Here is a 24,291-nt window from a genome sequence, read left to right as displayed (position 1 = left end):
CTTCCTCCAGACTCTGGCACTTTGATTTCCGAATGACATGCAAAATTTGCTTTCATCTGAAAAAAGTACTTTGGACCACTGAGCAACAGTCCAGTGCTGCTTCTCTGTAGCCCAGGTCAGGCGCTTCTGCCACTGTTTCTGGTTCAAAAGCACACGCCTGTGAACGGTGGCTCTGGATGTTTCTACTCCAGACTCAGTCCACTGCTTCCGCAGGTCCCCCAGGTCTGGAATCGGTCCTTCTCCACAATCTTCCTCAGGGTCCGGTCACCTCTTCTCGTTGTGCAGCGTTTTTTGCCACACACTTTTTTCTTCCCACAGACTTCCCACTGAGGTGCCTTGATACAGCACTCTGGGAACAGCCTATTCGTTCAGAAATTTCTTTCTGTGTCTTACCCTCTCGCTTGAGGGTGTCAATGATGGCCTTCTGGACAGCAGTCAGGTCGGCAGTCTTACCCATGATTGCGGTTTTGAGTAATGAACCAGGCTGGGAGTTTTTAAAAGCCTCAGGAATCTTTTGCAGGTGTTTAGAGTTAATTAGTTGATTCAGATGATTAGGTTAATAGCTCGTTTAGAGAACCTTTTCATGATATGCTAATTTTTTGAGATTTTTGGGTTTTCATGAGCTGTATGCCAAAATCATCAGTATTAAAACAATAAAAGACCTGAAATATTTCAGTTGGTGTGCAATGAATCTAAAATATATGAAAGTTTAATTTTTATCATTACATTATGGAAAATAATGAACGTTTTCACAATATGCTAATTTTTTGAGAAGGACCAGTAGTGTTTAAGTAACATGAGTAATTGTTTGTTTCATACATGACAATTGCTTGAGAGGTGCTTTATAATTTTAAATTTTAAAAAGAAATAAAAGAATTTAGGAAGAATCAATAAATTATGAATTATTTTATGCCACTGTGTGAATAATATTTAATCCATAAAAAAGTAACTGTAATCTGATTATGAGCATTATACAATGTAATATACTCTAATTACAACTAGGCTACTTGATTTTTGGAATCTGATTATGTAATCAGTTACTCCCCAGCACTGACTATAGCAGCCATTATTATGCAGTGACAGGTTCAATTTTATCTAAAATTTTGTTTATTGAACTGGCCCATAAAAGCAACTTTATGGCAATCGGACTCTATGTACTGAATGATTACCTTAACACGATACTGATTTGTGGTTCTTTTTATGGCCGTGTTTATTTCCATATGACGGGGCCAGTGGAAAGTGAAAAACATGCGTGACAAAGAAAACACTGAAACTGTTTCTAAAGAACAGATACTATCTGAAGAATTGCAACATTTGTGTGTTGCTATTGCACTCCGTTTGGTCTGTTGTTGAGGTTATTCTAATCCTCTATTCTGAAATCAAATGTGTTTATCAGGGTTGGCTACTAAAAGCAGAGTGAGATAGTAGTAGTTGTTGACAACTCTGCATGGGTCCATTCATAACAGGAAACAACAGCTCATTATACTTCTGCTGTTGCTCTCTCAGCCACGGCTAAATAAACATTTATATAGTCAAAGAAATTGCTTCCTGGATTTCATAACAAGGCTGTTTTTATTATGCCCAGTATGTGTGGATGACAATACATGTGCTGCAAACATGTTTCCATCGCTCAAGAGTAAGTTTACCATTGTAATTCTATATTGCATTGAAATAATGCTGATTTCAGGTTTTACTTCAGCATTTCTCATCCTATGTAACCATGCTGGTCATATCCATTTTTGTATCTGAAACACCTCTAACAGTTAAATCAACAGAATAAAATCTAATGAATAAGCCAAATGTGTTTGTGGCAAGGCCATAAAATGTTTCTTGTATATGTAGTTGTATGATGATAAAAAAGGCAGACACAAGTGCAGTAGAAGAAGCAGCTGTATTTGACTACAAAAGCATCTAATCCAGTGTCTCTACGCAATTTTTCTTTATATATTTCAGTGTAAAAAGCCTATATTCTATAGAAAAAAAAGAAACGGAAGTTTAACAGAAATCCGAAAATAACAATCTCTGAAAAGAAAACATTATAATCACAATAAGTCCCCATTCACCAATCATTTCAATTAAAATAGAAACATTATCTCAAGTTTTCTACCTTTTTCCCTCAAAACAAATATATATACCTTATATATATATATTTATATTTATATGTATTTTCCAAGGCAGTTTGGCATGGCCAACAGACAAAAATGAACATGGCCATATTATTTCATATCTCAACACAAAGTTTAAAAACATCTCAAATGAGGGCTGAAACTATGACAACAGTTGTTTCGCACCACCGGATAGTGGCGGTCAGGTGACCGTGTACAAGATGGCACTGATAAACAGAGGCAAATGCAGCCATACGTCCATAAACAAAAACATGCACCCACACACATGAAACCACAAAGCTCTGAGCTTCAAATTAAAGTGAAATATATGCTTTTGTTTTCCCCTAAACCAGGTCTGATGTGAAAATCTCCCAGCTAAAAGCACAAGAATGGGACCTGACATGATGGTCCGGTCATGAGGTGTGTGTGTGTGTGTGTGGTAGATAGTGTGTGTACTACTGCAGGTCTTTTTCTCCAAGATACATCTTGTTTTTGCCTCCTTATTGTTGCATCATAGCTCTGCGTATCTGTATATGGCTGTTACAGTCACTGGGATAGTTGATATGCTATATTCCCTGAATACAATAACATTAGACAAGTATTGAGATTGTGGGTGAGGATTTATGCACTGTGTATTACAGGAATCAAGCTAGAGGGTGACAATGTGCACAGTATGTAAAACATTAAGTGGAAAACAAAATATGTAAAACTAAAACGTGGAGAGAAAGGAAATATAGATGAATGTGAAAGAAAACAATGGTAGGTAAAGGTACAAGAAACCTCATCTTGGGCTGAATGGTCATGATTAAGCGTTAAGTCCCTGTGTGCTTGTGTGTGTGGTGTCTGTGTGTGTGGTGTATCCCTGGGTTCTCAGGACCTAGTGATCCCTTCCCATCAATTTCTGTGGGACTATGTAGATCCTCGTTTCTGTAACTCCTGAATAAAGGCTGTGAAAGAACACACAGGAATAAATGAACAGCAAATAATCATTTGAAAAAGGAAGAAAAATGCAGAGGAAAAATAGATTTTCTCACCTCCAATGATTTCATTCTTAACCTTCTGAAGCTCTTTTCTCACCTCCTCTAGCAGTTCCTAAACATCAGATGGATACATAAACAAATTCATGTTCACATGCTAATAAATCTTTGTAATTTGTAGGGTTTTATATATATATATATATACACACACACACAGTTGTGCTCATAAGTTTACACACTCCTTGCAGAATATGCAAATATATAATATATATAAATAATTTTTAACAAAATAAGAGAGCTCATGAAAATTTGCATGTTATTTTTTTTGTTTAGTACTTTTTCTGAATAAGCTGTTTCACATAAACAGATGTTTATAAATACTCCACAAGAAGAAAATAACAACTGAATTTATAAAAATGTCCCCGTTCAAAAGTTTACATACACTTGAATCTTAATACTGTGTGTTGTTTCCTGGATGATCCACGACTGTTTTTCTGTTCTGTGATAGTTGTTCACGAGCCCTGCGTTGGTCCTGAGCAAAATCCCCCAGCTCCTGCACATTCTTTGGTTTTCCAGCATCTTCTGCATATTTGAACCTTTTCCAAAAGTGACTATGATTTTGAGATCCATCTTTTTGCAACTGAGGGATATGCAACTATTACAGAAGGTACAAATGCTCACCGATGCTCCAGAAGGAAAACTCATGCATTAAGAGCCAGGGGGTGAAAACTTTTTGAATTTAAAGATCAGGGTGAACTTAATTTGTCTTCTGAGAAACATGTAACTATCTTCTGTAGCCTCTGAAGGGCAGTACTAAATGAAAAAATATAATATTTACGCAAAATAAGAAAAATGTACACATCTCCATTCTGTTCAAAAGTTTTCACCCCCCAACTCTTAACACATGGTTTTTCCTTCTGGAGCATCAGTAAATGTTTGAACCTTTTTTTTAATAGTTGTGTCTGAGTCCCTCAATTGTCCTTAGTTTGCAAAGATGAATCTCAAAATCATACAGACACTTTTGGAAAAGGTTCAAATATGCAGAAGATGCTGGAAAACCAAATAATGTGCAGGAGCTGAGGGATTTTTCTGCTCAGGACCAACGCAGGGCTCGTGAACAACTATCACAGAACAGAAAAACAGTCGTGGATCATCCAGGAAACGACACACAGTATTAAGATTCAAGGGTATGTAAACTTTTGAACGGGGTCATTTTTATAAAATTCAGTTGTTATTTTTTTCTTGTGGAGTATTAATAAACATCTGTTATGTGAAATAGCTTATACACTACAAAACAAAAAAAAAAATAACATTCCATTGACATGTTCACAAATTAACACGACTTAAGTTCTGACCTGCTTAATTCTTTCCATCTCTGACTCTCCTTCTCCACTCTCGGGCTCTGCTGATTGGCTACTGGGTTTCATCCTGAAAATACAGGAAGACGAGTATTTATTAAATAGAAATAAGAAAAAACAATAGGAAAAATAAGAATAAAAAGAGAAGGCAAAAGCAATGGTCTGCACACATCCCAAAATGCAATAAACCGGTCTAAAGAAGTCCAAAGAGTTATTCAAAGGAAAGACCAACATCAAAGTCTCATCCACTTCCATGGCTTCAACTGGAATGTTATTGCAAAAAGGCTCAAATCATTTCTATATCCATGCATTCCTTTATCTGAAAAAGCAGAAATTCCTCTTTCAATGGACAAGGGCATGTATGCAAATTTCAAGTTGACAAATTTGCAAGGATATACATTTTGAAAAAATGCCCATCATCTGTGCACCTCTAACTTCATATTTTAAAAAACAATTTTGGGTGCTAATTCTAATTCTACTTATTCTTGCACACTATTTAGAAGGGTTGATATAAATTTGGACAAAAAGTAATGCTGCGGTTTAAAGTCATGGAAGTGGAGACAGCTTTAATAGCAGCTCCCACAAAGATCTGGGAACAAAAGAAAAATATTCAGTCACAGAGAGCCCACAGTGGATGATAAGAGCACAGCAGCAGAATCAATTAAATAATTCCAAGCCTGAAGGCAATTTCAAGAATCTTTCAAAGCATGTAATACTGTTGAAAAAAAGCATGTAATACTGTGACAGTGCTGCACAGATCTACAGACACTACAGAAAGCCATAGAGTTTTCCCATAGCCCACAAGTTAAAGCAAAACAAGCTCAGAAACTAAAATCCACTCCAGTCACATGATGGGTCAAGTTAAGTACAGTCTGCCTGAACCAACTCTGATTTTGTGTGTGTATGGTATACTTATAATCTATCCCTACACTGGTGACAAACTTGCTGACAATCTGCTTGGAAATTACATGTTAGCTAAATCTGACTAATTTTGAGAATGTCCTCAAAGATAAAAAGTGCCCCATGAAGTAAAATTTTCTTTCATAGGTTTACTCAATGTCGTGTCAATAGCTGATCTTATGAAAACACCCTCCAGTAGTAAAGACAGTCTTAATCCTGTACAGAATCACACAACTGTTTTGGGCTGATGGCACAAGCGCTGTCCTCCATGGCACCATTACAAGGCCCTCAAATTGACAGTGTTTTATTACTTATATAAAATGTTACCACGTCATTACTGAGAAAAATTCAGTATCAATGGAATTTTATTAATAAATGTCACAGGGCAGTTTTGACAAGTTTCTGTGCTCCTGAATGTTTCTGTGTGTGTGCTTTAGTATAGAACTTTTGGTTTTAATGCACATCTCCCAGCCAATCAGAATCAGGTATTCAGAAAAACCATGGTAGCCTACAGACCATGGGTTATATAGATGTTTTAAAATGTTTATATAATATTTTTATTAAGAAAGTCAAGTCAAAGTCACTTTTATTGTCATATCACCACAGCACATGTGCCTTGGTGAGTGAAATACTTGGGAGCGTGCTTCAGAAATTGCAGAAACAATTTACATATAACCAAACAGACTTCAATACAAAAAGTCAAAAAAAACACACACAGTGTACTATTAGACATACTTACAGTTAGCACTACACATTATACACAGTATGTACACATTCTACATTATGTAGACATATATATGAATAAAGATATGCTACAGGTGCAACAGATTATACAATGAACTGGATACACAAAATGTCATGGATGTGCATTGAATGGTATCCAGTGGTAGCAGATAGATTATTGAATTAAATGCAGTGTGTATGTATAGTCCCAGTGTTGAACTGTTGAAGTTAAAGTGCAGTTTGTGGCATACCATATTGTGGGAGTATGCTGTAGGGTGCATTCATATTTTATTATTTTTACATATTTTTATTTTTTACACTGTTGCAAAACATTTCTATTTCAAATAAATATAGTTCTTTTGAGCATTCTATATAAAGAATGATGAAAAATATTAAGCAGCATAGCAATAATATAAAAATATGATTAATAATGCTTCTTAAACACCAAATCAGCATTTCAGAGTAATTCCTGAAGGATCATGATATACTGAAGACCGGAGTAATGGCTGCTAAAAATTCAATTACATTTTAAATTACATATTAAAATATTTTTTAACTGTTATTTTAAACCAGAGTAATATTTTACAAGATTTCATTTTTACTGTACTTCTAAAAAAAAATGGAGCCTTATTGGGCTTAAGAGACTTTTGAACAGTAGTGTGTGTGTGAGATATATATATATATATATATATATATACTTTATATTCTATACATACTTTATAGAAGCTATAAGGTACAAGGGGCCATGTGTTACATGATTTTCACAAGATTAAAGGGTGTTCTTGGCCATGATGCAAAGCGTTATGTTAAAAACCCTTTTAAACTATGTAAAATCAGTGTAATACATGGACTTGAGTGGTTTACTGATTTATTGCATGTTTAGGTAAATGTGTGTGTGAAAGCAGGGGAACCGGGGGTGCCAGCAGTGTTAGTCCATAACCACATGAGAGCATACTATAGTAAAAATACCTGGTAAATGGGCTAGAGGAAGAGGGTGACTCCAGACCTCTGGGTGCTGAGTTTGTCCTGTTTGAGACATGTACTGTATATATACTTCACTTTAAATTTAAACTACAGGGCCCTATGGACAGTCACACTCAACCGCTGGAGTTCTCCATACATCAGACTAATGGAGACAGTGGTGGTACTTGATACAAACAAAGTTTTCAGTTCTATGTATAACTTATAAGCATAAATGAATGTTTACCTGGGCATGGTGGCTGATTTTTCCCCATGGTCTCCTAAAGTCTGTTAATGAAAAATCACAAATAATGAGAAAACATTCAACGAGTATCTAAAATCTCACAAATCTCGATCACAAATGCATTGTGTTCTTACCGCCCGGGCCTTGAGCGTCGGAATCATCCTGAAGATCATCAGGCAAAGGAAAGGAAACAGACCAAGAGGAGAATGAAAGAGTGTTTCCTCAGCGTTCTGTATTAGTGCTGGCTTTTTAAGTCTAACTCAATTTTAGTACTTACATTTACAGTAATAGGGGCTATATTCCATCTTAAGTCTATAGACAACCTCTTCAAATATCTTAACACTTTTGCATGCAATTTAAATGGTCGATTTACAGGAAAGTTACAGGATATACAGGAATTTTACAGGAAATTTTTCCCACAAACAAATACCACCCTGCAACCAATTTCAGTGGTCAACTCATTGTCTACTTTTAAGAAAATGTTAGACTTTCAAAAAAATAAATAAATAAAAAAATTACATGATTCCAGTCACAACTAGATGAGTAAAGTTTGAAGACAAACTTTAAGTTGGCTTGAAAAAGCCTAGCCAGAAAGTTTGAAGTAGTTTTAAAAGCTTGCAATCTGAAAGTTTTCAGTTTGGAGTAGTTTAAAAGTTAAAATAGTTTTAAAGATTAAAGTTTAAATGCAATACAGTCTATCAGAAAAACAGATAGGTATAAAAACACATTTCTTGGGTACCTGGTGTGGTTGCTAGGCTGTTTCTAACATTACTAGCATGCTGCTAACATAATTTTTTAGCAAGATTAATGTGTTGCTAGCATGAAAAGCATGTTTCTAGCATGATAAGCATTGCATGGCAATAGCATGATTAGCACGTTACTACTATGATTAGCACGTTACTACCATGATTTTAGCATGATTACCACGTTACTTGCATGATTCTAGCATGATTAGCACCTTACTAACATAATGATAGCATGTTTCTATCATGTTTAACAAGTTGCTAGCATGTTTCTAGCATGATTAGCAAGTTACTAGCATTTTGTTACCACGATTCTAACATGATTAGCAAGTTACTAGCATGCTTCTATCATGATTTGCATGTTTTTAGCATGTTTTTAGCATTATTAACATGTTATTGGCATGTTGTTAGCATGATTAGCATGGTGTTAGCATGATTCTAACATGATTAGCACACATTACTACCACGATTTTAACATGATTGGCATGTTAATGCCATGATTCTAGCATAATTAGCATTTTACTAGCATAACGATAGCATGTTTCTATCATGTTTAACAAGTTGCTAGCATGTTTCTAGCATGATTAGCAAGTTAGTAGCATTTTGTTAACATTATTCTAACATGAGTAGCAAATTACTAACATGTTTCTAGCATGGATTAGCATGTTTTTAGCATGATGCGCAAGTTACTAACATGTTGTTAACATGATTAGCAAGTAACTAGCATGTTGTTATCATGATTCTAGAATGATTAGCATGTTACTATCATAATGGTAGCATGTTTCTAACATGATTAGCAAGTGACTAGCATGTCGCTAACATGAGTAAGTGACTAGAATGTCTCTAGCTTGTCGTTAGCATGACTAGCAAGTGACTAGCATGTTGTTAGCATGACTAACAAGTAAGTAGCATGTTGCAAACATGTTTCTAGAATGCTGCTAGCATGATCAACAAGTGACTAGCATGTTGCTTGCATGGTTAGCAAGTGACTATCATGTTGCTAGCATTATTAACAAGTGACTATCATGTTGCTATGACTAACAAGTTATTAGTATGTTGCAAGCATGATTAGCAAATTGCTAGCATGTTGTTAACATTATTAGCAAATTTACTACCATGTGGCTAGCATGATTCTAGCATGATTATCATGTTACTAGCATGATTCTAGCATTATTAGCAAGTTACTAGCATGATTCTAGCATGATTAGCAAGTTACCAACATGTTGTTAGCATTATTAGCAAGTTACAAGAATTTTGTTAGCATGTTTCTAGCATGATTAGCAAGTTACTAGCATGTTGTTAACATGATTACCAAATTGCTAGCATGTTGCTATCATGATTCTAGCATGAGTAGCATGTTACAAACATGATGCTAACATGTTTAACAGGTTGCTAGCGTGTTTCTAGCATGATCTGCAAGTTAATAGCATGTTGCTAGCATGATTAGCAAGTTACTAGCATTTTGTTAGCATGATTTGCACTTACTAGTTTGGGGGAAAAAAACACAAAATGCTTTGTTTGTGGAATTGACAAAATTATCCATAATGAGCCTTAAAAGATTGAAGGTGTTCATACATTATTGGGCTCCTCTGGTTTGGGGGGTGCCTTCTCCCCTTTATCTGCTGCTTTTCTCCTGTGCCAACAGACACAATGACAACAGTAAGTTCTAAACACATCAGTCATTTACAGCACATTTTCACACACAAGCCAAAGAGTTCTAGGAATATTATGGGTTATTTACTACTCAAAGTCTAAAACGGTATCAGAAGCACGATGTCAGTTAAAAAAAAAATAATTTTGTCCCTCCACCGAAAGCTCCTTACACCACAAACACTGATGAATTAAAAAGAACAGTCCACATACATAGAGCACATCAAAATATTGCAAAGTGAAAGTCTTATGGGTTTGGGTTATCAGTAAGTATTTTCATTATTGGGTTAACTATCCCTTTACGGTGGCACACATTTGGCAATTTAATCTAAGACAGAGAGATTCATAAACATGCAAGCAACATATGGAAACATATAATCCAGGAACCTATAAAACACTATAGAGTTACAGGAATTTTGTCAGTAATGCAGAACCAGAAGTTTGTTCACCTAGTCACACTAGCTCAAGTAACAAATATTTATGTAATGAGGAATCAGTTTAAGCAGGAATGCATGTAAGTGCTATACAATGCTGCTATTAAAGCCTTGACACTACAAGGTTATTACGAAGTTGTTTGATCAACAACACCTCAGGCTGTTATTTTCTAGTCATGCAAGTACATCTTCTTTCAGGTTCAACTAAACCAATTTACAAGACTGAAATTATAATAATCTAGTCCAGTAGTACACTTTGTAGTCATATTATGCATGTGACATTTCAGATCTGTGGTTAGAAACTGAGAATTTTTCTTATTTAGAACCGGTTCCACCTTTAAATAAAAAACTACCAAAACCAAATGACTTTCAGTTCTTGAACATCCATTCTTCCACAAATGCAGAACTACTACTCAGTAGTGACACCACACTGTCGCTGAATGATGTGAAGCATACAGCGCAACCATTTCCAAATGAATCAGTCTGGTTCTTTTAAGTGAATCAAAAACAAAGCGTGAAGCCCAATTCAAACAACTCTTATTAGCTGGTTAAAGAAATGAAATACTCTATGTTTATTGGTTTATTTGTACTGTATGCCTTATTCTGCAGTGTCCAGAATCCATATATTTTTGTTAATTTGCTGTTTATTCCCACACACCTACTTGTAGGATTTACAAGGAGTTGCTGTGGCACTCCATTTATATCTATTCTGTTAAAATCTGAAATAATCTCAGTAAGACACATATAAATTAAAATTAAATAGTTTTTTTTTCTAAATACATCTTCAAGAAAACAGCAAAGAAACCAGAATGAAAAATCTGCATTTAAATCAGAGGAGATCTTGAGGGTTGGGGGAAAAAAGCAGTACACTGCAGTTAACTTTTTCTTTCCTTCTTTAGTAAAAAATTTTTATTAATCACAAACTCACAAAAGACTCCAAAACCCTTAAAGGGGTAATCCACCCCAAAATGAAAATTTGGTCATTAATCACTTACCCCCATGTCATTCCAAACCCGTAAAAGCTTCATTCGGAACAAAATTCAATTGGAACAAAATTTAAGATATTTTGGATGAAAACAGGGAGGCTTGAGACTGTCCCATAGACTGCCAAATAAAATACAATGTCAAGGTCCAGAAAAGTATGAAAAGCATCATCAGAATAGTCCATCTGCCATCAGTGGTTCAACCGTAACATTATGAAGCAACAACAATACTTTTTGTACACGAAGAAAACAAAAATAATGACTTTATTCAACAATTCCTCTCCTCTGTGTCTCTCCAAATCAGCGTAGCACCATTTTGGAGAATCTGAGCAGTACGGATATGGCGTACACTCTTCTGTTTCAGCCGCGCTGTGCTGATGCACTGTTTTCTATCAAACAAAAGCAAAAATATATGTAGAAAACATCCTTGTGGCGCGGCTGACACAGAAGAGTGTAAGCCGCCTGCATACTGCTCAGATTCTCCAAAATGGTGCTACGCTGATTTGGAGAGACACAGAGGAGAGTTGAATAATTGTTGAATAAAGTTGTTCTTTTTGTTTTCTTCTTGTACTAAAAGTATTCTCGTCACTTCATAGTGTTACAGTTGAACCACTGATGGCAGGTGGACTATTCTGATGATGCTTTTCATGCTTTCCTGGACCTTGACACTGTTATTTATTTGGCAGTCTCTGGGACAGTCACAGGCCTCCCGGTTTTCATCCAAAATATCTTAAATTGTGTTCTGAAGATCAATGAAGCTTTTACGGGTTTGGAACGTCATGGGGGTAAGTGATTAATGACAAAATTTTCATTTTGGGGTGGAGTATCCCTTTAATAAACTGCTTTCATGAGAAAGCAACTTATCACATGATGATTCGACAGGCAATTGCTTATTCTTCAACAAGTTTGCCATTAAACCTTCAATTTGATTTTAGCATTCATGTTTTATAAGAGTTACCACTGACAATTTTGCAACAGTAAGGATTGTTTACAACATTTTTTGTTCATTTTAGGGGTATCTGCAAAAAGCATTTTACATACAAGTCTGATTGCAACTCAGTGAGGTCAAAGCTATGTCACACACACATGATCAAAGTTGACCATTGTTTCTCCAACAGTAAAGCAGTGGAGGTTGATATCTTTCTATTAGATAATATTTTAGTTTGACTGCCATTTTTTTACAATCTGTGGGACAAGCTGAAATGACTGTGGCAACTGACTTTTTTAAAATTGAGACATGTTCCAATGCTAATTGAGGATACATCCATGTATGGTTTTTAATTTTTTTTCTACTGACCGCCGTGCTAGAATTGCGCTCATCTCTCCCATCAGGCCTCCTCCTCCGCTGGGCATAGACACACTGCTGCGGCTGCTGTCTGCTTTAGGAGTTGCCGCCACACTGGCCGCACTACTGCCACCTCCAACTCCGCCACCACCAACATCATCCTGCAGGAGGAAGCACTGAGTCAATAACAGCAGCCAGGAACAAATACATGCGCAAAACATCATGTGAGAAAAGCCTCCACATTTTAACTACTGAACAAGCTAAATAGGTAAATGTATATGAAATTTCATCTTTGTGAATGGGTTTCTTAGCCTGTATTTGTTTTTGTTTTACATAAAGTATTAAGTATTTAATAATAAATGTAAATTTTTTAAAATGTTTAGTATATAAGTTTTAGATTTTCCAGTGTTTCATTCTCTGCATTCTCCAACATGAAATACTGATTTGATCATATTTCTTACTTAAAACACGTTTAACTTGCACACACAAGCCAAAGAGTTCAAGGAATATTATGAGTTAAAATAACTTGCTCTGCCTTTAAAAAGGAATTTCATTTTCAGGTGATGTCACCAAGACCGTAAATAATGTTACCAGGAAGTGACTCATTGCTTTGACATCTGGATATTCTATGACTATGATTCTCTTGTCACTCATTGTCTCACCCTGGGCACTTTGCGGAGTTTGGCACCTGCCAGGGCAGCAGCGAAACCAGCGCCGCCTGGTCCTCCTCCCTCGCCTCCACCTCCTTCAGAAGATGGCAGAGGAGGAGCAGGTGGAGGTGGAGCTCCTCCTCCCATGGGAGGAGGTCCAGGTGGTGGGGGAGGTCCAGATGGAGGGGGCCCAGGAGGAGGTGGAGGTCCAGGGGGAGCTGGAGGACCTCCAGGGGCCAAAGGTGGTGCAGGAGGAATGACTACTGTTGAACAAAAGCACAATTTTATTAAAATAAAAGTTATTAAAATAGTCATCTCAGAAACAAAGGTAGAAATTGGTTTAACCAAATTTTTTTGCATTATTGCAAATAATGTTAATACACATTGATTATCCTTTAATAATATGTTCTACTTAAGAATAAAATTAGATGTGATTGTAAATTAAAGAAAAGTCTACTTTTCTGATTCACTTCTTTCATAGGGATTTAAAAAAATCTGTAAAAATTCTAAGCAGTGAACTAATCTGCTTTTTGGTTATCAGACGCTTAAACACAATTTGCATCCGTTTTAAATATTTTTGTGATTGTTTTACTGTGTTTTTAGATTGTTTGTGTTGTGATTGATATGTAAAGCACTTTGGCCAACATCTGTTGTTTTTAAATATGCTACACAATTGAATAGAACAGAATAGAATAGAATATCATAAAAAATCTTGTCTGTTGTTGAGGTTACACACTTTCTACTGACCTGGAGCTGCTTGTCGTTCTCGTTCTTGTCTTTCCCTTTCCTGTCGCTCTCTCTCTTGTCTCTCTCGCTCTAGCTGCTCCATCCTCTGTAGTTCTAATCTGCAGTAAAAGACAAAGCCTTTGCAATTAAAGGTGTTACTTCAAGTAAATAAGTTAGTGGGTTTTAATGACTAAATGAAGTCTGATCCATTTATGACATTATAATTAAAAATTACAAGGTCAAAAAACTAAAAGTTCAATAGATTAGATGTATACATGGCCATTAAAACCTATGACATGCATTTCATGCTAAGTAATTCATTGTGGTCATATATAACATGTTCACACAGGCTTCTTGACTCTTGAGTTTAAGTCCAGATCAGTAAATTCAATAGCAGTGACCTATAGTCTTTGTCACTTAACTTAAGTTTACAGTAGATGTGGGATGAGATGGCGATTATTTGGTGGGTTTACATATTTTTAATCACTCTGAGCTGCCTCAAATGAACCAGTATACATAAAACATGACTTCAAACTTGAAACATGCTTGCAAACATAGAAAAACATATAATGAATACTCTCTGTAGCAACACTTACAAGACTGCAATGTCAAGTTTCATGTCAAGTCAAGCCTCTCTGAGAGCCATTCAAAACATTTCAGTCAAGTCAAGACATGAGTCAACTAGTTCTATGTAAAGTCTTTATCAAGGTAACCAAAACAACTAGACAGGCAGAGAGAGAGAGAGAGAGAGAGAGAGAGAGAGAGAGAGAGAGAGAGAGAGATGAGAAGAGTGCAGCATGTTCTGGAATTACAGTCTCATTCCAGAGATTTGAAAATTAATTTCAGTTTTCCACTGCTGCCAGGGATACGAACACAAAATAACTTTAAAACAACAATCACTGTACAGTTCACATAAACATAAGATGACATCACTACGGACTGCCACAAACATTTGTTACATGTTTAATAGTGTAAATTTAGGATTTTTTCCACTGATAAAATAGATTGTTTAATACTGCTGTAAATTGAATTTTTCTTTTACAAATATTATTATTAATGATAATAAACAGATGGTAAATTAAATTCATAATGTCCTACTCATACTGAATGCATTCATGTACAGAAGCCTGAAATTGCATTAATAATTTTGCAAGGGCATTTTTATGCTATTAGTGGCACACAAACTGTAAGCAGTGCCGCAACTTTTGTAGCTTGTTTAAAACCAGTAGTAAAGGTATGGCCACATTTGCGAATTTTTGCCAAAATTTAATTGCCAAAAAAGTCAATTGTTTATTATCAAAAGTGCCAAAGTCACTTTCAAACCATTCAGTTTTGTGTTGGTCAATGTGGTAAATTCACATTCACAATTCACAACCTGAACTGGTTACGATCTCTATGAGGAAATCCTTCACCCTCATGCGTAATTCAAGATTACGTGATTCCTATTTAAATGACTGGATTTCACTTCCAAAAAAAAATGTGAACTTACTTTTAGGCAGCAAACCTTTGCCAGAAGAACTCTTAATCAATCAAATAAAAATATAGTAACTTACCACAGCTGTGCTGTAGTTATAAAAGTATGTCTGATAGTTTAAAAGTAAATCAAATCTGTGGCATAGTGATTAACAGACTCTGGTTGAGCTGTGTGAGCAATACAATGATTTAAATATGCCCATTTATTTTTTATCTGCTTTATTATTTAGCTGCCAAATAATTACAAAAATACAGTAAAAAAAAAATAAGATTTTAAGTTTGAAAAGACACCAGTGTTTCATTTTTTTTTAGCCTGCAGTCTTGCAGACTGAAAGAAGAGGAGAATGAGGCAGGGAAGAAGAGGATTTAAGTGTAAAAGGCCTGACCTGGACTTCTGCCCCATCACTTGAGGGGCTCACGGAAAGTTAAATACTTGAGCGTTAATACCAGTAATCCCTGGAGAGTGTGTGCTTGTGTGTGCGCCTCTGTAAATGAGGTCAAAGACTGACCAGGGAAACCATGACTTCAGGCAATTCACACGATGCCAGAGGAAGTGAACTTCACACACACACAAAAAAAAATGTTTTGTTTCATACACCACTACAAATAATCCCTGGTTTGTACCTTTTCTGTTGTTCCAGCTCTTCTGGGGATGGTCCATTGGACACGGGTCGTGTGGAGTAACCTAAAGACAATGCAGCTGTAAAAGGTTGCATAGATTTTTTTTTATTATACATTAAAGGGACAGTTCACACAAAAATGAACATTCTGTCATTAATTACTCAGTCTCATGTCGTTACAAACCCATGAGACCTTCATTCATCTTCGGAACACAAATGAAGATAATTCTGATGAAGTCCAAGAGCTTTCTGACCCTCCATAGAGAGCAACACAACTACCACGTTCAAGGTAAGGACATCATTAAAAACCTTAATTTTATGATGATACAAGTCTTTATTTTTGTTTTTTTTACTCAAGAAAAGTATTCTCACAGAGTCATAAAATTGTGGTTAAACCACTGATGTTACAATAATTATTTAAGCAATGTCCTTACTACTTTTCTTGACCTTGAACGTGGTATCTGCATTGCTGTCAATGCAGGGTCAGAAAGCTCTCGGATTTCATCAAAAATAACTTAATTTGTGTTAAGAAGATGAATGAACGGGTTTGGAACGACATTAGGGTGAGTAATTAATGACAGAATTCTCATTTTCGGGTCAACTATCCCATTAAAACATATGCTTTGTCACAATGGCATGAAAATGTGCATGTGCATTACCTCCATCAGGCAAGGAGCTGAGGACGTCGAGCGCATGCATCATGCCATTGGCGAACAGCACTGCATCTTCCTTGGTGCCAAAATTTAGTCCCCACACCTGCCGAGAGTCCCGCCACTGGTGGAAGTTTGGCGTTGCCTGATTATATTTTAATCCTTTTACAATTGGACAGTTTATCACAACCTGTACAGGAGAAGACACAAAAGTCAAAATGTAAGTCATGAAACACACAAATACACACGTGCAGTTTCTCTTTTATGCTATAGTCAATTCGAGAAGTTCATTATTCTTTTTGACACTCATTTTTCAGACAAATTAATAAAAATTATTTATTTATATAAAATAAATACAAAAAAAATAAAACAATAATACAAGACACAATACATATATTTTTTAGTTCATGGATTTATTTATCTTTTGTGGGTCTTTTTCATGGAAATAATATAATTAGCTGTTGGGATTTATTTATTTATTTATTTACTTACAAAGAAGTCATTCTATTTTAAGAATAGATTTGAAAAATGTCAAATTAAAGATGCATTCTTGTGTTTAAAAGTGCCACTGAAAGAAATCAAAATGCGGGGTTCTCAAGGTTCATTAAAAGAAACCTGAAGATGCAACGTAAGTGTAAACCGGCCTTAAAGCCAGTGACAAACATATGTTCAGCAATATGAAATATATAAACAATATTTATCTTTAAATTCACTTTTCTATTAAAGAATTTGCTCTGCCATCATAAATATTGTATTAAATGATCTACATCATGGTGAGTTTCTCAGCAAATATGTGATTATTTGTTTCAATCATACTAGAACAACTCATCTAAGATCTTGGCACATACTTAGATTAACATATATTTGACTGTGCCAAAAGACTTCCTCCTACCCACCCTTAAACTTCAACCCCGAAGCTCAAACAGATTTGTAAACTTTTTGCATATTGCAACAGAAATAAAAGTTTGTTTAACAGATTATCCAGGAGGTGGCTCCACCTCTGCAGAACGCATGAGTGAGCGTGAGAGATCGAGTGTGTGTGAGCGTTAGCCTTTAGTGAATGTGCTGACACCTCGTTTCTCTGTTTATACTACAATCATGAATTCCACAAAGTAGAGCAGATGAGAGAAAGGGAAGAGAGAGAGAGAAGTAGTAAATGTCCAAAAAAGTGCAACATGATAGCAAAAAAGAAGCACTGCCATCAAAAATACAGAACAGAATAGCAGACACTGCACAGAAAGAGACAAAAGTCACTGAGTCATTCAGACAAAGAGAAATGAGTTTGTGGATCAGGCAGATGGAGTGTGGAGAGGTAGAGTCATGGGAATGGGGGAGGAGGGCCTAACTGGCACAGGAAATGGGTTGGCTATCTTACAGGAAACAACATCTACTTTAGTAGTCATCTCTGGGGAGCATTCGTGTCTGTGCGTATAGAGGGCGACAGTCCTGGGAGGGGAAGAGAGAACTCAAGATAGAGGGATGCAGGTGATGGATGGATTTTAAACAGACAGAAATTATATTCTGGCAGTTAGAGCAATATTTCTTCTTATCATAAATATAAAACAAATTATTATAAATGTTGAAAACATTTGTGCTGGAGTTCTTTTTCATGAAATGTTTTTATTTATTGGAAATAGAAATCTTTTATCAAATTAATGCATCCTTTCTGAATAAAAGTATTAATTTCTTTCAAAAAAAAAGTACTACATTCTTATTTCAATGCTTTACATCCCAGTATGCACTCACTTTTGTAACATGGGAAAAGCAGTGTAGCTGTTCTGCTAAATTTCTCTTTTTGTAATCTTGAGGGGAAAAAATAATGTGGGTCTGAAATGACATGAGGGTCAGTAAATGAATTATTTAAATTTTGGGGTTAAACTATACCTTTGCCATTATTAAGATAAACACAGTATTAGACTGTAGTATGTGCTGCTGGTCTTCATATTTATTCTGAAAGACTATTATAAGTGTGAGCTTGAGGCAAAGTTTGAAAAGACCTTTTTTCCAGTTACCCTGAATGTGTCAGCACTCTGCAGTGCTGCCTTCAAAGAATAATGGTTTGTTTGTTTGTCTGCAACCCCACGCTACATCTGGCCGACTGTAGTTTGTTTACCTGCTGGTCGGGCTGCATCTTTCGTCCCACCACTCTGAAGGCGTTATTGCTGGGGTTGTGGTAGATCTGGACCCTGCTGAAAGCTTGGGCACCCGTGCCTGCCGGGACCCACTTCTTATCAGCATCATTGTAGATCATCACAGTGGCCCGTGCCTGACAGATACTTGACTCACTGTGCATAAGAAAGAAAGAGAGAGATGACATTAAATATATTTACGGTGTATAAATAAACCTGCTTTTTAAAGGGGTCATATGATGCTATTTCAAGTTTTCCTTTTTTCTTTGAATAGATAAGATCCCTAAAGGGTTCCCTAAAGACTAAAGTCTCAAACCCAAAGAGATATTCTTTATAAAAGTTAAGACTCGTCCACACCCTACTAAAACACCTCGTTTAAACACTCCCCCACATGTCTACATCACGATGTGGGAAGATTTGCATAATGCCGCCCAAATGTTCATGCAGAGAAAGAAGGCATAACTTTGATTCTTGCTGTTGCCGCCGGCGCTATGTCGCGAAGACACGGTTTCATTGTGAAAGCGAAAATACTTTGTTTAGCCTTCCAAAAGAGGACACAACTAGAAATCAGTGGTTAGTTGTATTTACAACACTGTTCCAGAAAAGTTTAACCCAAATATTCAGATGTGTGCAATTAATTTTATGGAGGACTGTTTCCTGATCCTGGGAGTAGACTACAATGCTGGCTGCTCTGACTCACAGCCTGTAAGTACGTTTTTTATATTTAAAAAACTTATTTTTTTAATATAAAAAGTATAAAAATTTATTGATGATTCAAACACAAGTTTTGAGCAGTAGAGTATGCTTGTTGTTTGTTGTTTCTCCAATCACAAATGCAGACATGGTTATATGTTTACGTGGCATGATGCAACGCTTAAAAAGACAATATAAGTCATTATAATCAGTAATTATGTCCCCACTGTATGCAACAAATGGTTCGTTTGTAATGAGTTTTATTCTTATTGTCTTGTTGTGCCAATGTTCTGACTGGGACACGCATCACAGTATGGCAAGGGGTGTAACATTTCCGTCACATGCTTGAGGCATTCGGCCAAACACAATGCACTGGATAGCTGGCCAATCAGAGCACACCTTGCTTTTCAGACCGATAAGCTTTGTAAAAAACTATGCATTTCAGAAAGTCGGGGCATAGAGGAGAAACAATAATGTACAGTATGTGGAAAATAATGTGTTTTTTGAACCTTAAACCACATAAACACATTTACACCAAATACACAAAATAATGTTCTTTTTAGCAACATCATATGACCCCTTTAAAACGGCAAGATAGGAGAGAAAAGCGAAAAGGGAAAAGAGAAACAGGCATTTGATATTGGGAAAAGGATGACAAACAAAGGCGGAAGAGTGACTGAGATATAATGAACAAAGAGACAAGTGTGGTTAGAAATGTGTGAGGTAGGAGGAGAAGTCTGTCTGATCGAAACAAGCCCAGCAAGTACCAACAATTGGGGCAGACAAAGACAGGAAGTGCTCAACATGCTGCTGCTCAGGAGAGAACGAAACTTCGAGAAACATATTGGCCATGTATCACATTACCACACATAAATGTACAAACAGAGCCAGTTCTTAAAGGAAGGTTGGCAAATTTGGATTGTTTGATGGCTGATGGATATATCTTAGAGAGCAAGGTGGCCGATGACCGATATATAAAGCCAGTACAGGCCTATATGATATCACACTATTTAATATACTGAAAATGCAGCACCTCATTTTTTTTTTTTTTTTTTTTTAGAATTTTTAATTCAAATAGCTTAAATTGTCCTTAAAAAAAAAAAAAGGGTTACACTAGTACTGTTCGTGGTCAAAACTGAATGGGAAGCAAATTTTATTTAGAGGAAACATTTGGTACTGCGCCCAAAATCTTACTGAAATGTTTTATATATCCTCAAAATAATCTCAAATTTTAACATAACATGTTTTGACCTAAGGCTTTGATTTTCACACAGTTTACAACAGTTTAAAGGGGACATAAGAGTAAATATTCACCCTTTTTTTAGCTTTTTTATTTATATGTTTATTTTTACATTTGGTTAGGTTTCTAGCTTGTAGAGTCTTCACGGAACAGAGGGGTGGGGAGAGCAGTAGCTCATTATCATTTAAAGAGACATGCAGCAAAACGGGTCGCTGTGAACACTGCTGTTTAGGTAAAAAGTGTGGTATTTTACAAGACCATTGGGGAATTTTAACTAAAGTATGTTACAGACATTTCATGAAGACCTTAAAGAATCATACCAACTTGTGTAAAAATGGGCATCCAATGTCCCCTTTAGTTGAAAATTTTATATTCAGGTCTATGCTCAAAAAGTGGTTAACAGGTAATAAATGGATCATAAATATTCCATAAATATAACTTTGTATAGAGGTCGACCGATATGGGTTTTTCACTGGCCGATGCCAATATTTAGAAAACAGGGCAGCCGATGGCTGATATAGGATGCCTTTTTTTTTGGCCGATATGTTTGGCCAATTTCCTTTTTTTTTTTCATTCATCTCATAAAAGCCCATTTATGCCTGGACTGTTTATAATGTCTCTAAGAAATAGATCGGACACACAAACAAATCATCTTCAGACTCAAATGCTGCTGCTGCTGTGCTGGCTCCTTGTTCACATTCTTCCATGTTTATTAAATGCACTCACAATTACTCAACTAAAGGCAGAATTCTGGAGTCTTCTGTATAGAGAAAGACGACGTTTATAACGGTTCCATAAACTACAGACACTTTTGGTCCTGTGAACAGAGAATAAACCTAATAGACTTTTCAAGCTCTCATTAGCTTATTTAACTTGTCTTCTAACAACAGTGGACATACAGTAACACATCACAACAGTAATTTGTCATTGTAATTTTATTTTCATCATCTCAAATTATATGTTGGTTTTAATAGCATTTTGTGGTGGAAATTAATTTTTTTAAGATTTTTGGAACAATTATCACAGCATAATTTGACAAAAAATACAGCTCCAATGGAAATGACACAATAGAATTATTCTGTTTACACGTTTTCTTTGTTTTCATGGGCTTGAAATGGTAGCCAGCTACATTAACATTTGATAAAAGCTTATCAGGGCAAAACAGTTTGTCGAAAGGGAAATGACACTACAATAGAGGGACAGTTATTAATAAAAAATAAATAAAATAAATAAATAAAATAAATAAATAAATAAATAAATAAATATATATATATATATATATATATATATATATATATATATATATATATATATATATATATATAATATATATATATATATATATGAAATGCTTCAAATATTAAAATGTATTTATTTATATTTTCATACATTTTAAATGGCTAAATATATTTAAAATGGATTTTCAAATCACAAAAGGCATTCATAAAAATAAACAGTATTATAAATATAAAAATAAAATAAAAAGGCCTGTGACATAAGTGACCAAAGTCACTTATATTTAAAAATTTTCCTTATTTTTTCTCCCTCATGTTTTGCAAACTGTGATACAATCTCCTCTTCTTGTGACATCACAATCAGAGGCCACAGCCCACTTCCTGCTCCAAGAAATGCCGAATAAGGACTGAATCTATGGCCTGCAGAGTGGTTTTGGCACACACACACACACACACACAGACACACAGTCCTCGTGCCCAGATGTTGATTGCTATTGGAGGGGAGCTTAGGTTAACCAGATGGAAGGAAAGATGGGATAACAGCAATCACAGAAAGAACAGAGGATAAGTGAAGGAGGAGGGAGATCAGGATGAGCTTGGCTTAGACTCAGCCATACAGTTATGAGAAATAAATACATTTTTAATGTGGGAAGACCGAGCTGGAACTAGGGACGAAACTGAGTGTGTGCAGTGAATTATTAATGAAGAGAAAGGCACGCACACACACATACTGTACATAAACAATTGCCTTCATGGACAGATAACAAGCAAATGCACACTGTATGAAGCCGTCATGACAGTAACTAAATTCATACATATAAAACAGATCTAATATATTCCCAACATGAACAGCACTATTCCCTCTGACCCAATGCAAAATGGGCATACAGAAATGTAGGTTTTACATTGTATGCTTCACACAATAATTTACAGATAAAATAAACATTTTTTTGGTAGGCACAGATAAAATAAACATAGATGAAACTGGAATAACAGTCATCCCATGCATGAATCATAGTGCTTGTAGCTGAAGCTTATTTGCAACACTTGTCCCTATGAGGGCTTTTATAAATATTTTTTTACATTTATTAAAAAAAATGTATATACATTTATTTTGCATAAATTCTCACAAAGACACTTAGTTATATTTTTATTTTATAAGTTTGAGTTGATGACAGATTTAAATCCATGCCACATCATATCAATTAAAATCTTATAATAGGCAGAAATAATAAAAATTCAATTCTGGGAGATAAAAAAAAAAAGATTATAATAAAAAAATAATAAAATAAAAAGAAAATGTATTCAAACAATATTGGATGTTTAATTGTTTCTGTCTGTTTTAATTGCCAATTTTGCCGTTCCTTTATGGACGTTTTTATTGGTTAAAATAACTTAAAAACAAGCTGGATTTAGTCTAGGAAACAGTCCCATGGCAATCATACGCTCTATATACACTCATAGTGACAAATCACTATATTTTTTAGTTTAAGTTTTAGTTTTGCTTTCAGTAACCAACTTTGTGCAAAGTTTAAGTGCACAGCTCTCTAAAAATTATCTGCAATTTAACAACATAACAGACCGTCTCTACTTTAAATATATACAACTACTATAGAACCACAAATTGCAAGTTTCCTAGGAATGAAGGAGTTAACAGGAAACTGCAGAGCATGGCTGAAGAAATGTCTGTATAAGGCTGTGCAGACAGCTGCCCTTGAACACTAACAAGTAGAGTCAAGCCCACTAATCTGTCTGAAACTCTCTCTCTCTCTCCTTCATCTCTTCTTTAATGTCTCAAATATGTTCTGTTCCCCTCTGTTCACCTGGTTCTCAAGCTCAACAACGCCTTAAAGGGGGGAAGTTAAGGGCTGAATGGTCACAGTGTAATTACAAATGACTCACTGAGGGTAAGATACGCAGACTAGCAGATGAGTGTTTGGACAAAGGAAGAAAAGAATGTGAACTCATGGGACTGGTGGGACTTGAAGGGTCTTTCTCTCAGCAGAATGTGTCATGCTTTATAACTGTTTAGATCAGCTGTCAAGTCCTGCTTACACAGTTTTAACTCTGTATGGGTTTTAAGTAAATTTCAATAAATGCTCAGTGCTCACACTCAACAGGTTCTCTGGTTAAGCAATTATTGAATGGTATAAATAGAATTAACAGCTGGGCTAAAACTGTTTTAGCTTTTGGTTATATGTCATTTATAGGAGGAGGTGTGAAAATGACCAACTGCCAAAGTCTTCAGAGATACTGATGGCCAAAGAAAAAGACTTCTAAAAGCATTCAGTATTAACAATGTTGGTTCATTTTATTCACAAATAAAGCTAAATATATCATAAATACATTTCAGCCAAGTACTCAAGGATGAAGAGGATAAACTAAATCAAAACTAAATTTTGATTGGTGTGAAATATCAATTCAAGTTCAATGAAAAAAAAATAAAAAATAATAATGTGTTTTCATGACCCATCCCTGCTGTCCTTTCCAAATACACAAAGTTTTGGATAGTT

The 24,291-nt window shown here is 35.5% G+C and overlaps 1 protein-coding gene across 1 annotated transcript in view; it reads right to left on the bottom strand.

Moving 5' to 3' along the window:
• Positions 1-1,872: 1,872 nt before the first annotated feature.
• vaspb (vasodilator stimulated phosphoprotein b) overlaps positions 1,873-24,291 on the bottom strand; it is a 41,055-nt gene continuing 18,636 nt past the window's right edge. The window contains 14 exon segments of the mRNA XM_042743650.1: positions 1,873-3,052; positions 3,140-3,197; positions 4,438-4,510; positions 7,033-7,089; positions 7,271-7,293; positions 7,295-7,311; positions 7,402-7,429; positions 9,586-9,643; positions 12,375-12,523; positions 13,025-13,275; positions 13,760-13,857; positions 15,836-15,896; positions 16,491-16,671; positions 18,595-18,766. Of these exon segments, the coding sequence (XP_042599584.1) occupies positions 3,015-3,052; positions 3,140-3,197; positions 4,438-4,510; positions 7,033-7,089; positions 7,271-7,293; positions 7,295-7,311; positions 7,402-7,429; positions 9,586-9,643; positions 12,375-12,523; positions 13,025-13,275; positions 13,760-13,857; positions 15,836-15,896; positions 16,491-16,671; positions 18,595-18,766 (1,264 nt within the window). The 3' untranslated portion in view covers positions 1,873-3,014.

This window comes from Cyprinus carpio, chromosome B18, assembly GCF_018340385.1.
Source record: "Cyprinus carpio isolate SPL01 chromosome B18, ASM1834038v1, whole genome shotgun sequence".
Lineage (NCBI taxonomy): Eukaryota > Metazoa > Chordata > Actinopteri > Cypriniformes > Cyprinidae > Cyprinus > Cyprinus carpio.
The sequence above is the reverse complement of the archived record's forward strand: the minus strand, read 5'-3'. Positions and strand labels throughout refer to the sequence as shown.